A 13,460-nucleotide genomic window follows, 5' to 3' on the forward strand; every position below is an offset into this window, starting at 1 on the left:
TTATGTTTTGTTAGGTAGCGTTAGCTAAACCTGCTGTTCTCCATCTTTAAAAAAATACTAAATAAATAAATATAGACCCAACATGTTTTCAGCCCTTTTTTTTATCGAGGACTAATGAAAACTAATTGTCTCATGGCTCTCTCACCTCTCTGCAGCAGACATATGCTGAGCAATATGTTTGGAACATCAAATCGCATTTAATAAAATGGCAGTATCAAACCGCAACACATATAGAATCGTGAGAATCACAATACATATCATGAAGTCCCTGGAAGTCCTAAAGTCAACACCTGGCCAGCAGAGGGCACTCTAACCACAGAGCACAGTTTAATCTGGTTCATATGAAAGAAGACCATGATTGCACAGATTCATAGTACATACCAGACATGGCTATTTGTTTTAGCTATAGTATAGGCCTACTTCCAATAGCTATTCAGATGAAAAGAGCTCAGAGAAAAATGACACAGCAAGCTAGATCTATGTGAAACTACAGTAATTGACATGTCATGAATAGCAGTAGTGTACAGTAGTGGATTTAGTAGTGCCAACACACACACACACACACACACACACACACACACACACACACACACACACACACACACACTGAGAGGTCCGTTCATGGATTCTTGAGATTTAGTTGTGAGGGTTTGATATGGTGGCGGTGTGATATGGAACCTGTTATCATCTGTAACCGACCATGCCACCCACAGCACAGCCGCCACTCCCTGTATTGTTGTGCCATGTGTTGGGGAAAGAGAGAATAATTGCTCCAGAAACCAGAACCAAATTCTCCTCAGCTAGCGCCGCCTCGTTCAGAATCCCAGTCCCGGTCCCATACCAGCTGTGACCCTCTCTAAAGCTCTGGGGGCTTACTGGGTCTGGGGGCCCTAATCAGGGGCCAGATCTTTGTCTCAATCAGAGCACAGAGAAGACTCCACAGCTGGCCAGACAGAGAACAAATGGTTCCCGACGTCTCTTCTCTTGATCGCCTCTACTACGGCGGGGCTAGAGGGAATTAATAGTATAGAGCATTGATGGTGAACGATCAAGAGGCTCCTCAGAGAGGACCTACATACAGGAGTGGAAAGGAGGGAAGGAAGCAAAGAATGGAGATTCCAGAGCAGGCCAGGTTAGCCCACAGCTGGACTGAGTAGAGTAGAGTAACCCTTTAATAACGAATAGCCCTGGTGCACTCTGGGTATTTGGGATATTTGATTTAGTTATCCTAGTACCTTCAGATCTTCAAGCTAGACAGAGGGAGGAAGAAGGGCAAAAAGCCCTCGCCTCATTCAATCGTTGTAGGCTACTCACGGCAACGTAGAGTATTGAGTAACCAACATTCATTTGGCGATTCATGTTTGTCGAGCTAGCACTCTCCTCCTGGATTAGTGCTGATGTAGTGGGAAGCAAAATGCAGATGGGTCAATATTACACGCTATTCGATCTGTCACAGGAACCACCGGTACATGTTCAAGCTTAGATTCCCGGGTTTAATTACAACAACACTTTCAGCTACAGCATCACCTGCATTTAATCTTCATGGCAGCCTGCTTGCAGGCTACAGTCCAGTACTACTGCATTTCAGTCTAATTCCCCAAATCAACTGGACACTAAGTTTTGCTCAGAGCAAGTTCTAGAACGCTTTCAATGGTTGAAAATAGGCCTAATGACTGACAACATCCTTCATGCGTGCAATTGCTTTACTGGCACGGTTTCTTTCCCGTGGTAAATGTATAGTGTCACGTATACAGTCCAGCCATTGAAACACTTTTGAAATCCCCTGGTCAAGACGAATGAGTCCGGATTCATCCCCAGTCATTCCCAAACAAAGGGAAACAGATGTTGGAGTCATTTCCCATATCTAACCAAATGCCCATGATGGGGAGGAAGTCATGCATACAGCTAGCTACACACACACACTCACTGGCTGACCCCGTATAGGACACTGGCTCCGCTCTAAACACTTTAGACGAGACGGTTTGAACAAACTAGGAGGATGGTGTTAGTGTGCTCTAAAGGTTAACAATTGATCGAGGCGAAACAGAAGGCATGCTGGGGCATGTTGAGGACTGCGGTCATACAGAGACATCTGAACAGGGTTGTGTTTCTTTTTGTACGTCTCACTGTAATGGTTTTCCTCTGACCTTGCGGGTCCTTTGTTACGTTCCCTCCTTCGCTCCCTCTCCGGTTTGGAGTGTTTCCCCAGCAGTTTCTCTAAATATCTCTTTGATGACGAGGCCGGGGGAGGTGGTTCTGTGACGTCCCCCTACGCCGTTTGCCTTGAGCGGACTGAATGAGAGCTCCCTGATGGTCACACAAAGAGACTTACTGCTTGTGAAGGCCGGGTGTAGAGGCCATATTCCACCGAGTAACACTCTCCACTCCTCCTGCAGAGATAGCTATGGACTGACTCAGCGGAGCCTGTAGTTTAGTAGTGGGCATAGTAATATGGCATCCCAAATGTGTGTGTGTTTGTCTAGTGCCACGGCCTACCTCCATCCAGGCTTCGTGAGATACGCTTGCTGGAGGTGCGCTCGAAGTAGGGTGCCGGCCTGTCGATGAGGGTGCTGGCCTGTCGTGTCTGGGCCTGGGTCCGCCCACTGTATCGGAACTTGGAGCCCAGCGTGAGAAACTTGGCTTTAATGGGTGCTTCTGGAGTCATCAACCTAGAGCGAGAATAGGACCAAAATAAGATCAATACTATTCTGAAAACAAAACTTTTTCATATCCAGTTTAGTGGCAGTATGCAAAACGTATTTCAGTTTACTGGAAGACTGTGAGAGTAGATAGATTTTTCATTGGAAGAAAGCCTAGTACTCTATTTCATGCCAGTAAACTGGGACCACCGCTGAAGCCAAAGTGATAAACATAACCTCTCTATTTACACACAGAGGCTAAGGCTAAGGATGAGTCATGAAGACGCAGGTATAAGGGATCCATTCAACAGTCTCATTGTTTGTCAGTGACCGTAAGTAAACACAGCTGTAAAGGGCGCCGAACATTTAGCTGTCTCTTATTCCCCTTAGCTGGCTCTGCTCTGAGTCACAGTTGTGTTTGGGACTAAATATTATCGGGAGAGGTGGGAGTGGGGGAGGGCTGGTCGCAAACCTCCCTGCCCCTATCCTTAATCTCCTATGGCGACATTCACTTCGCAGAGCCCCTTAAATCAGATGTCTCTGGCGTCGTCCTAGTGGTGTCAGGTTTAGCCACAGTGGCGTCCATAAAGTGAGGCAATTGCTCTCTGCTCTTCTACAGGCACATTGGGGCGGCGGTCTGTTGTTTAAACACAGGGGCGTGCAGGTCAGAGCTGATTTCAACTCCATTCAAACACACTGGCCCTGGGCGTGCTGCTGGTGTGTCAGGGTCTCTGTAGATTCCATCATGATCTCAGCATCCCCGGCACGACTTCTCCATCCCAGCACAGCCAGGGCCTGGGTCTGACATGACATCATGCCTTCACAACAGAGTCCAAAAGAAGCCGCTATTTGATCAAGCTCTTCGGCCAAGTTCTTTGGCCCAAACCGATATTGACCGGGCTGATTAAAGCTCTCATTGGTATTGATATCAGTGTACAAGACCATTAAGCAGATGGCAGTTTAAGGAGAGTCATTATTAGGAGTTGATTTAGCACACAGAGGATCTGAATCATAGAGGAGAGAGGTGCTATTGGGCTTTGGCTATTAGTGGTTGAGTAGAAGGCAGCGAGCATTTTTTTTTGCTTTGCATTTGTTGAGGCTGTGGCTCCCCTCCTTGTCATCTGTGCCAAGAACAACATAGCTCGATTAAACAGCCGAGGATCTCCATGGCGAATCTGGTTCCAATTTGCCATGGGCCGACACTCCTCTTACAAACTGTCAAACAATGCAAGGCGCCGCAGGTGGGATTTATTTAACGTAATGTGTTGCTGGGGTGATTCCAACCATAGGGCGTTGCGTTTAAAATGACGTCAAGACAGATGAACCCCCAAGGGACGGGCTGATCTGGGAGCGAGAAGTTGGGGTTTCACGGTTGAAAGACATCTCTATCAGTGGGTCTGAGGGACTCTGCTTTCCTAAAGGATATTAAATGTTTGCTCATTCTTAATCCCCAGTGTGGGACAGTTCCTTCCTTAATGATACATCCCTGCAGAGCGGACGCTAAGAAGACAGTTTAAGCGCATGATAATGGCCATGGCTTTAGGCCTCGGACGGAGAAGCTGCTTAAACAAATAAGTGCACAATGGCCTCGCTCCACTCCACTGTGCTCCATCTCTTTGCACTGGACAGGAAGACTCGGAGGAACTTAGTGCTCCCTAGAGACTGGCCAATTACACACTCCAGTTGGTACACACTTCAGACTGTGGGGGGGGAAATGCAATTTAACATGCTCCACTGTGGTTTGACATGGGCTCCGACTGTCTGTGTTAGCTTAGACACGCATTTCACAGAGTCAACAGGTTAGAAAGGGCCTGTAGATGGATGTAAAAGGTGGAACAGAACATTTTAACAAATGGTGCAATCATTCAAAAACAACAGACTTCAAAGGACCTGACACACTAGCTCTTCCTAGTTCAGACATCTTTTCAAGTCTGATGCAGTGAGTTAGAGGTGAACAGGATTAAGTTCAACAGAAATGTAGGGGTTGTTGACATGGATGCTGACAGTGAGTGTTACCTGAAGAAGGTGTGATTCTCCACACAGACCTTCCAGACCCTCTTGGCAGCGCGGTGGTTGGGCAGCTTGAAGCCCACAGAGCTCTCAAACTGCTCTGTCTGGAAAGCAGAGTATAGACGTGAGTTCCCCTGAGTACTAGAGACTAGCTTAGTTAGAAAACATACGCGCTACAAAAGACAGAGATATGGACCCAACGCCCCCACCTCCAAGACTAGTTTGAATGGGCGTTAAGAAAGAAATATCTAAATGTCAGTATTTCCCTCTGTACAATCAAACCATCTCCTAACACTGTCAGTATTTGGCTCAATGAAGGAGTCTGCTTCCTACGGCTGCTCTCTCGAGTGGGCTTTCGAAAAGGACAACTCCAAAATGTGGAAATGTCTAGTGTTTTCCTCTGAGGGCGGTGCTGTTCCGTACCTCTCCCGGCCTGATTTTGATATAGAAGTTGCTGCGTTTGTAGGAAATCTTGAGGATTTTGGGCCAGGCAAAGCGGTTTATCCGGAGTCGGTCTTTGTAGATCAGCAAGCCGTTGGCACACACTCCCAACATGATGTCCACTCCCTCAGAGTCCTGCAGACAAAGACACCAGCCAAAGCAACAGTTCAACAAAGTACAATGAAGAGAAAACACAGTCAAGTATGCAGTATAGACAACAAGGAGAGAACAGACAACAGTCTCAGATTTCGCCAAGGAGCACAATGGAATTATTTGATATAACATACAACTAAAAGGCTGGATATTCAATCATCCCATCACAACTCAATGGTAACGTTGTTATCAAGCTTGCATGACGCCATAAAGGGCCTTTTAAAGTCCGGCTGTATGGATAGATACAGAGTGACTATTGATTTGTGTATTCAACGGTAAAATGAGGAAAATCCATCCCCGCCGATGGGCATGGCAACTATTAGATGCCAATGCATGGCTTTTAACCAAACCCTCTCACTCCGCATGGCCTTGGCATGCTTTTCCACATGACCTGCATTCCCTGCCCACAGAGAAAGTAAGATAGCATGAGCGAGTGAGAGGACATGTGGGCCTGACATGTACTTTTCTCACTGACGGTTGGGATATGTACTAAGAGGTCACTGATCCTTCTCTCCCACCTTATCGCTCTCCCTCTCATTCCCTTTCTCCCTCTCTGGACCAAATATTTCTCTGAGTATTTTCAACCCATGTCGAGTCCACGTGGAGAGACAAGGGTTCATTCCACGGGGCTGTTCCCATGTCGATGGCCCAGTGAAAAGAGCTCCGGCTCCAATCCACCACATGTGTTTGTACAGCTGACGCGGTGGTAGGGCCGGCTCTCTTTTCCACTTGAAATGCTTTGGCTTTCTGTTTTCCGGCGCCCTCTCTTCCCCTCAATGCACACCACATCAAAGGAGCCTCCCTGAGTCCTGTGTGCTCTCACAGGCGTTTCTTCCAGACCTCTATACACAACGAATGGAGCATAGTAGAACAGTTCCTGGGACTAATGACTAAGTTCGAATACTGACCAGCAAGCTATGCCTCCTTGTGCAGAGGATATCCACACTACAGCTTACAGTTCATTCACCTTTCTTACCGCCATCAGCTTCACATTTTCTCATCGCAGGGCATTTTACAAACCTAAAAAATTTTTTTCCTCACATTTCCCCCAAAATAAATACAGGAATTATTTCTCAAACATAATTTCTGGTTGAATTGGACATTTCAAAACCACTTTGTGTGGCAGCTAGGCACCTTGGCGTGGTGGAGATCCACACCGTACATCGACAACTTCTTAGCGTTTTCTAAGAACTGGGCATCTGCTTGAGCAGGAGTCATCCCTCTAGAAAAGTAGACAAAACAAACAATCTATTGTAAACAAACACCGAGGTGAAGAGTTCAAGTGAATGATCTGAAGTGGCAGGTCCTGAAAACGGGAATTCAAAGTATGATAATGATCACAGTACCTGTAAAGTCCATGGGTCATTTCCAACTAATTTCTACACAGGTGTCTCTCCCCAGTCCTAGGTTTTAAAGAGTTCCCTTTTAGCTATAATATTTAATCTCCCCTAAAACTATGACACAGTGTCATTGTCACTTTGCCCCAAACGGCCCTGACCTGTGAGTTTTGTGGAGCTCCACCACCTTCTCCTCCATCTCCTTTGTCTGTGAGGGGGCGAACTGGAAGTCGCTGATGTAATCGAGGCGGTGCTCGCCGGAGTCATGGTCTCCCAGCTCGGCCTGCAGGGCGTAGGAACCCAGCAGGGAGTGGGTGACGAAGGAGCAGGGCAGACGCCCCGACACTATGTCCTGTCGGAGCTGAAGGCACAGGAGATATCTACAGGGAGACGGAGAGAAAAGAGAGAGATGGGACGACGAGGAGGAGGAGGAGGGGTGGAGGGAGAGAGTCACAGTCCATAACCACATTGAGGCATGAACCACAGGTTGTAATTCTGGTCTGTACATTTCTCATGACACTAGCCCACTACTTCAGTTCTGACACAACACGCATGTGAAACCTGTGGGTTAGATGGTGGGAGGGGGGCGTTTTCCTGTACGTTACAGTAGTGCAGCAGCCTGCAGAGAAGCAGAAATACCATACAGAAATAGCAAAAGGTTGCAGCCATATTCAGTGCAGTGGTCTTCAGCCTGCAGAGTTTAGTTTCAGTACAGCCCCAGGGCCAACGTCACAGGCAACGGAGGGCAACCATCTGCACGCACGCAAAACTCCCCCCCCCCCCCTCACGGTGTGCAGCCTGCAGACTCAGAGATGCAGAAATAGCATACTGCCTGTGACCTTGGCCCTGGGGCTGTACTGAAACTAAACTCTGGAGGCTGAAGACCGCTCCACTGCACTGGATATTACTGCAACCTTTTGACGGGAGCAGATCAAAGAGGGCATTTCTACGCTAGTTTAGGCAGCGGCTCAGTGATGGGAGTGCACCGGCTGAGGGCTCGGATCAGGGAATGATTAGACACTGGGAAGCTAGGGACACACACACACACACAAAGACATTGAACGCTCAGTGGATGCCCACCGTTCCCTCCCCCCTCAGTGTTCTGCTCTTCTGACCTCATCAACCAGTTGCTACTGCAGTGTAAAACTACTGTACAGCAACGGACTTGCCTTTACTGGATCTGGACTAGGTTATACAGACCAGTTGTACATTGAATAACAGTGCTTGCTTGTGTGTGTGTGTGTGTGTTTAGCTACATTCTGCATGTACATTCTGTATGGGCATGCTGTCTGAAAATCAATAGCATGTACTGTACATACCATAACAGTACATGTATTTACATTTCCCTCATAAAGCCTGTGTACAAAATACTCTGGAAAGATGTCCAAATAGTGTGAATGCAAAGTATTAACAGACTGTAGGTTTGAGACTGCTCCGGGCCATCTGTGTGGTATAAAAACATGATTTGTTTGCGCGACTGGGCAGATCCATTTTCTTTGCTTTATGACTAACACAATAAAGCCAAACATTCAAAATGTACAATTGAAGGAGTGGGGACTAAACAGATGTGGTGTGTGTGTGTGTGTCATGGCTGTTTGACCTCTTTGTTTCCTGATGAAAGGGACAGTATTATACCTGGTAATATCCTCGGTCAGCTGGGATGGATCAGGGGGGTAGAACTTGACATTGAACGCAAACTGCCAGGTGGCATCTGTGGAAACGGAACAGAAAAAAAAACAGGGTCTCATCTGATCAAAAGAGTGAAAGGAAATACTTGATCTATATCGTCATAACATGTGATCATTATTTCTAAGCCATAAGTCCAGGCCGCGTGTGTTCAAACAAAGACGAACCGACTCCAGCTGATTCATTTGGGTGAGCGTTTGTATGTAGAGGAAGGATAATTATGCATTTAGTGTAAAATAACCAACAAAGAAAAACAAGCGATGGCGGCATGCCGGGCCAGATGTGCTAAGAACCAGATGTGCTTAGAACACACACTCTGCTAAAAGAAGTGGCACAGCCCCAACAGCTGTGCTCATCGTAAGGTAGGTAGGTGTGTGTGTGTGTGCGTGCGTGCATGTATGTATAGTGGTGGAGAAGAGGGAATCAGAGAGCGGGGGGAAAGAAGGAGAGGAAAAAGAGACGGGCAGAGAGATAGAAAGAGAACAAGATGACACACTGGGAAGGATGTAGCAGCTGCACGCAATTACACAACAGCTAAGACCCGTGAGGAGAGGCTTTGTGAAGATCTGAATTGCATACTCCTGGCATTCCTCTCTCCTCGTCTCCTTTTCAAAACACATTGGAGGAGAAGGTCAGAGGGGCGGGACCTCGGTCTTCTCCTCCAATGGGTTTTGAAAAGGAGAGATGCCGTGAGGAGTATACAATTGGGGTCTTCTCTTTGAAGTGGAGTTTTGTCAAGCCTGGAAAGACCTGGTGAGAGGAATTTTGATTTGGTGCTGTACCGTGGCACAAAGAGACTCATCAAAAATAGCAGAACAGAAACAGGGCCTTTCAACATACCGCTCACACTCTGTTTTGGGTATTCATCATTGGACACACTGAGGGGATTTAAAAATCAGTAGAAAAAGGCTGGATTTAGGTTCAACCAGCTAGCGGAGAACACAGTACATTTCAGAAAAACCCGTTCAGCAACTCTCAAATCAACTTCACGTCACAATTGCAAAACATATGGCACACACCAAACAGGGTGGTCTACGGTGATAGTTGTGATGGGCTGAGAGTGGCTGTGAGGTGGGATTAAAGAGCTCATGTTTCGGTCATGAATTATTGTTGTGACCGCTGTTTAGAAAAGTACCATGTATGGAAAATGTATATGTAAAGTGTGATATGTATATACATGGATCAAAACAAAAGTCTGTACCAAAAAAAAAGACGTGTGCTCCAAAGAAGGGGGTGGTGGATGGGTTAATAAAACAATTCTAACTCAAATCCTTGACACTTAATCATGACACGGAGTAACTTTTACGTAAGTAACGTACTTTCTAGTAGTAGCCTACAAGTAGAGAGACTACTTGGTGTTGGGGTCAGATGGGCTTAAGATCCTTTTGCAAGGCTCCATGTTTACCTACCACTTCCTGTTATCAACGATTCGAGAGCGCCATGTGAGATGAGACAGGATGAGCAGTGCTGATACACACTATCGCCTCATTTCTGTGCGTGCGTGCGCGCGCGCGTGTCCAGTCATAGACCACTGGCTTGATGTGGCGATGCCTAAAGCTTCGTCAGCATTAGGCTAGGGCTGGCTGTCACCTAGCAACCACTAGCGGAGAGCGAGAGAGGTATGGGCTAGCGCTAGCCTGATTACACCCGGGGAGAGAAGAGATGGATGATGATGACGACAGTCTCTCTCTCTCCCTCTTTCATCTGGGCGAGGGACGTTACACAACGGCTTAATTGAAAACAAATGTCAACCGTGTCCTGACATAACAGACTTAATGGTCTTTCCCTGAAATGTACAGTCTGAAACGTATTAGGAATTATGGATTTTTCTATGCAGAAAAGGGATAATGAAATAATGAAAACCTCCCAGTGGAGGTTCTGTGTTGCTCATCAGTGGAGAGAGATAGTAATGTCCTTTCTGTTCAGCTGCAGGCGAGTGAGTGTCCCGGGTCTCGTCTGGACAGTACGCTGGAACAGAGTAATTATGAAGTGATCCCATGGGGACCATTTATTCTGCTGCAGCAACGAAGGGCTCTGCTTTTCATCCTTCCCAGAATCCCAAGGCCATGTGAGAGTGAACGTTGGGATGAAAAGCCAGGCAAGCAAACAATTCCATTGACGGTGTGGCGAAAACGGGAAGGAATTCAGGAAGTCTGAACAACTGAGAGGTCAAAGAAAATCATACAACAACAAAAAAATGTGTACTTTATTTTCCCACAAGACATGCGAAGGGAAACCATGCTGAATTCACCCACGCTTAGCCTGGCCATGGGATACAGGATATGTCAAATATGTTAGAGGAATTCCAAAAATGACCCCAGCGGCACTGTTCCAACAGTAGTCATATTGTGGCCGTTGTCCTTCAGCTGGACTGAGCGGAGGAGGTCAGTGACCATTTGAGGAAGCTTGGGGGCAAATTAAAGACTGATACACTGGAATGCGAGGCAGCTGGCTCAGAGCAAGTCACATGTCTGGACGATCACCCTTCACAATCAATGAGGGGAGGGTTCATTCACTGGTGCTACTGGGAGGTTGAAGCTCTAATCACATGACTATCTCAATCCGAGGGACTAATACCACTTGATCTGTCCAGGAACATTGTGTTTTTCTGGTGGGTGTGTGTGGCAGGAAAACTTTGCAGAACAGTAGCTTCAATGATCCCATTAAATGTAGTATTCCAGGTGTGAAAGAGGACGAATATCGAGAGAGAGAAAAATAAAAACTGGTGTTATCTAGCACACAGAAGCACCTTTGGAAGTCAGGGTAATTTCCCCAGTGAGCATTCATAGGCAGACTCATTAAAAAGTAACTGTTTTTCCAAAGATGCCCATGCAAAAAGGTCCAACCGTGGTGGTGTGACAGGGACACAGTGGATTTCAGTCTCCCCCCTCCACTCTGCCTCGCTTCAGTTATCCTTGAAAGGTTCCAGTCAGAGTCACAGCCTGCAGATAAGTGGGTCCGACCAGAGGCCTCAATTCATGTCATGTGACAGCCTCCATTCCCCAGTCACACACACACACAATTGAACACTATTACAGGGTAAACAGGGTAAACAGACACCTTAAATGAAAATGGGGTGTATCATATCATAGAATGATATCCACCAGCAATACACCACTGGTCTGAAATCCTACACAATAGGTTCAATAAGTGAAACAAATACAAAGCTTCTCCATCGTCCGGTCTCTCTCGCATGTTACCTCCACCCACACACACATTGGTGACATCATGTCCAGAGTCAAGCTGCACAAAATTCTATCCCAGAGAAGATGACTTCATGTCAGGGCAATTTCCTCTGCACTGCTGCGCTCCAAGTCTTTCCATCTCTCTGCGGAGAGAGCACTCAAACCCCAACCAGCGAGAGCACAGGCCATTATCTTAACGAAGAGGGATTCATTTCATATGCTAAAGAAAATGGAGTGCGCCAATATCTATGATTTCACTGGAACCCACTGGTAGTCAGTGACATGTGACTTAGTAACATAAACCACTAGTGATTTCAGTTGCAGGCCTGATTGTGAACTCCGCCTGCCTACTGATCTGAATCAGTCAAGTCAGTCTAACGGTGGCCTCCCTTATCAGCCAGCGCTCCAGATATTTTGAATTTATCTCAAAGGGCATATGTCTGTTTCTCACTTAATGACACAAGGTGTTGAACCAGTCCAAACAAGACTGAGAGATAAGGCTAGAAAAGTGGCATAGGTTTGGCTCTTGGAGAGCCAGGTAGAATGACCACTGTAAGAGTCGGTGGAACAGAAGAGGCCTGTTGCAGGCCACTGGGGCTGTACTGCACGACGTGTTACACTCTTAACGCATCCCTGGACAGAAAGTACCTCCGCTCGGAGCCGCTGTTCCCATCGCTACATGTTGAATTCCCTCGGGGGTGTAACTATGTGCAAACGTCTGGCCGGTGTTACTGGAAGCTAAGTGCTCTGGGAGTATCAGACTGGGGGTGGGGAGCGCCCCCCTTCCCTTCTCTCTGCCCAGAGGTTCAGCAGAGCGCAGCCTCCCTCCACCCAACACACATAATCCCCAACACATTCCCCCTCCCCAGCCCCATCCAGAATTACTGCAATCCAATGTCCAGATGTGAAAAGAGTATCTCACTCATGAAAAAATAAAAAAATAAAAATGTGTCTCTGCAAAAGATCTAGTAAATATCAACAGTTACATTAGCTATTAGGGCTATCGGAAGAGAGCGTACAGTGAACGGGGAGAAAATGGTGGGTGAAATAACAGGGTATAGTGTGGAAGCCTTTCATTAGGTTGGTATGTACAGTAAAGCCAATTAGTGAGTACCATGGTGGCCCGGTAACTTAATGAGAAACCTCATACAGAAATAGGTTTCAAGAGGTTTAAAAAAACACAACTTACTGCGGATCTGACGTTTGATCTCCTTTGTAGGGTCCAACCAGCACTATAAAAGAGAAACAAAGGAGCTACTCGTTTTGGTTTCAACAAGCATGCAGCACTTCAAACCACACAGTATCAGACTTCTAGCAGTTCACTGACCACAGACTTCATAGTTTCCCTGTTGAGTAACCATGGTGATTGGCAACTCATGTTAGACAAATGCAGGTGGGATTTTGATTGTGAAAACGTCCATATTGCAAATAACTACTAGGCAAGATGCACCATCTAAAACATAAGAACACTGTGCCATTTCTCATGTAAGTACTGTAGGAGATCAGGTATGTCAAGACGAGCGTCATCAAAAACAAGACAGAGGGAAGCATTAGGCACAGAGCTGCTGTAAAATACAACAACAACAAAAAGTACATTTAGCACCAATCCAGACAACAAAACTCGCCACGGTTGTCGTTACTGGTCTGATCCTTCGACTTCTGTGCTCCACTTTCATATAAAAAACACACACACGATGAAAACCCAATCCACTAAACTACACTAGCCTATATTATACAGCCTTTTCCCGCCACCCCCCTGGCTAGCCTGCAGTTTCCAGTGTCAACGTGGAACAAAACTCTGCATGCAGCCCCACCGCAAATATGCTGATCTCTCTCCAAACAGTCACCCCTCAATGACTGATGTTGAGCCTGCGGACAGACTGTGGAGTGTGTTGACTCTGTGTCATTAAGCTCCAGTTAGAGTGTGCAGAGGAGACTTTAAAGTTCAGGACCAAAGCCATAAGAATACCGACAGGCAATGTGAGAGAAGGATATGGGTCTGTGAAGCA

At 46.6% G+C, this 13,460-nt stretch overlaps 1 protein-coding gene across 50 annotated transcripts in view; it reads right to left on the reverse strand.

Annotated features, from left to right (window-relative positions):
• epb41l2 (erythrocyte membrane protein band 4.1 like 2) overlaps nucleotides 1-13,460 on the reverse strand; it is a 94,724-nt gene that overhangs the window by 16,860 nt on the left and 64,404 nt on the right. For all 50 annotated transcript variants that reach the window (XR_016495382.1, XR_016495380.1, XR_016495378.1 and 47 more), the window contains 7 exons: nucleotides 12,641-12,683; nucleotides 8,216-8,291; nucleotides 6,742-6,960; nucleotides 6,378-6,465; nucleotides 5,073-5,225; nucleotides 4,656-4,753; nucleotides 2,497-2,669 (listed from right to left, as the gene is read on the reverse strand). Coding sequence is in view for 45 of the 50 variants with exons in the window: in XM_090232656.1 (XP_090088782.1) it covers nucleotides 2,497-2,669; nucleotides 4,656-4,753; nucleotides 5,073-5,225; nucleotides 6,378-6,465; nucleotides 6,742-6,960; nucleotides 8,216-8,291; nucleotides 12,641-12,683 (850 nt within the window). In the remaining 5 variants the exon portion in view is untranslated. The remainder of the gene's footprint in view (nucleotides 1-2,496; nucleotides 2,670-4,655; nucleotides 4,754-5,072; nucleotides 5,226-6,377; nucleotides 6,466-6,741; nucleotides 6,961-8,215; nucleotides 8,292-12,640; nucleotides 12,684-13,460) is intronic.

This window comes from Oncorhynchus mykiss, chromosome 4 (assembly GCF_057628025.1).
Source record: "Oncorhynchus mykiss isolate SJ-2025 chromosome 4, ASM5762802v1, whole genome shotgun sequence".
Lineage (NCBI taxonomy): Eukaryota > Metazoa > Chordata > Actinopteri > Salmoniformes > Salmonidae > Oncorhynchus > Oncorhynchus mykiss.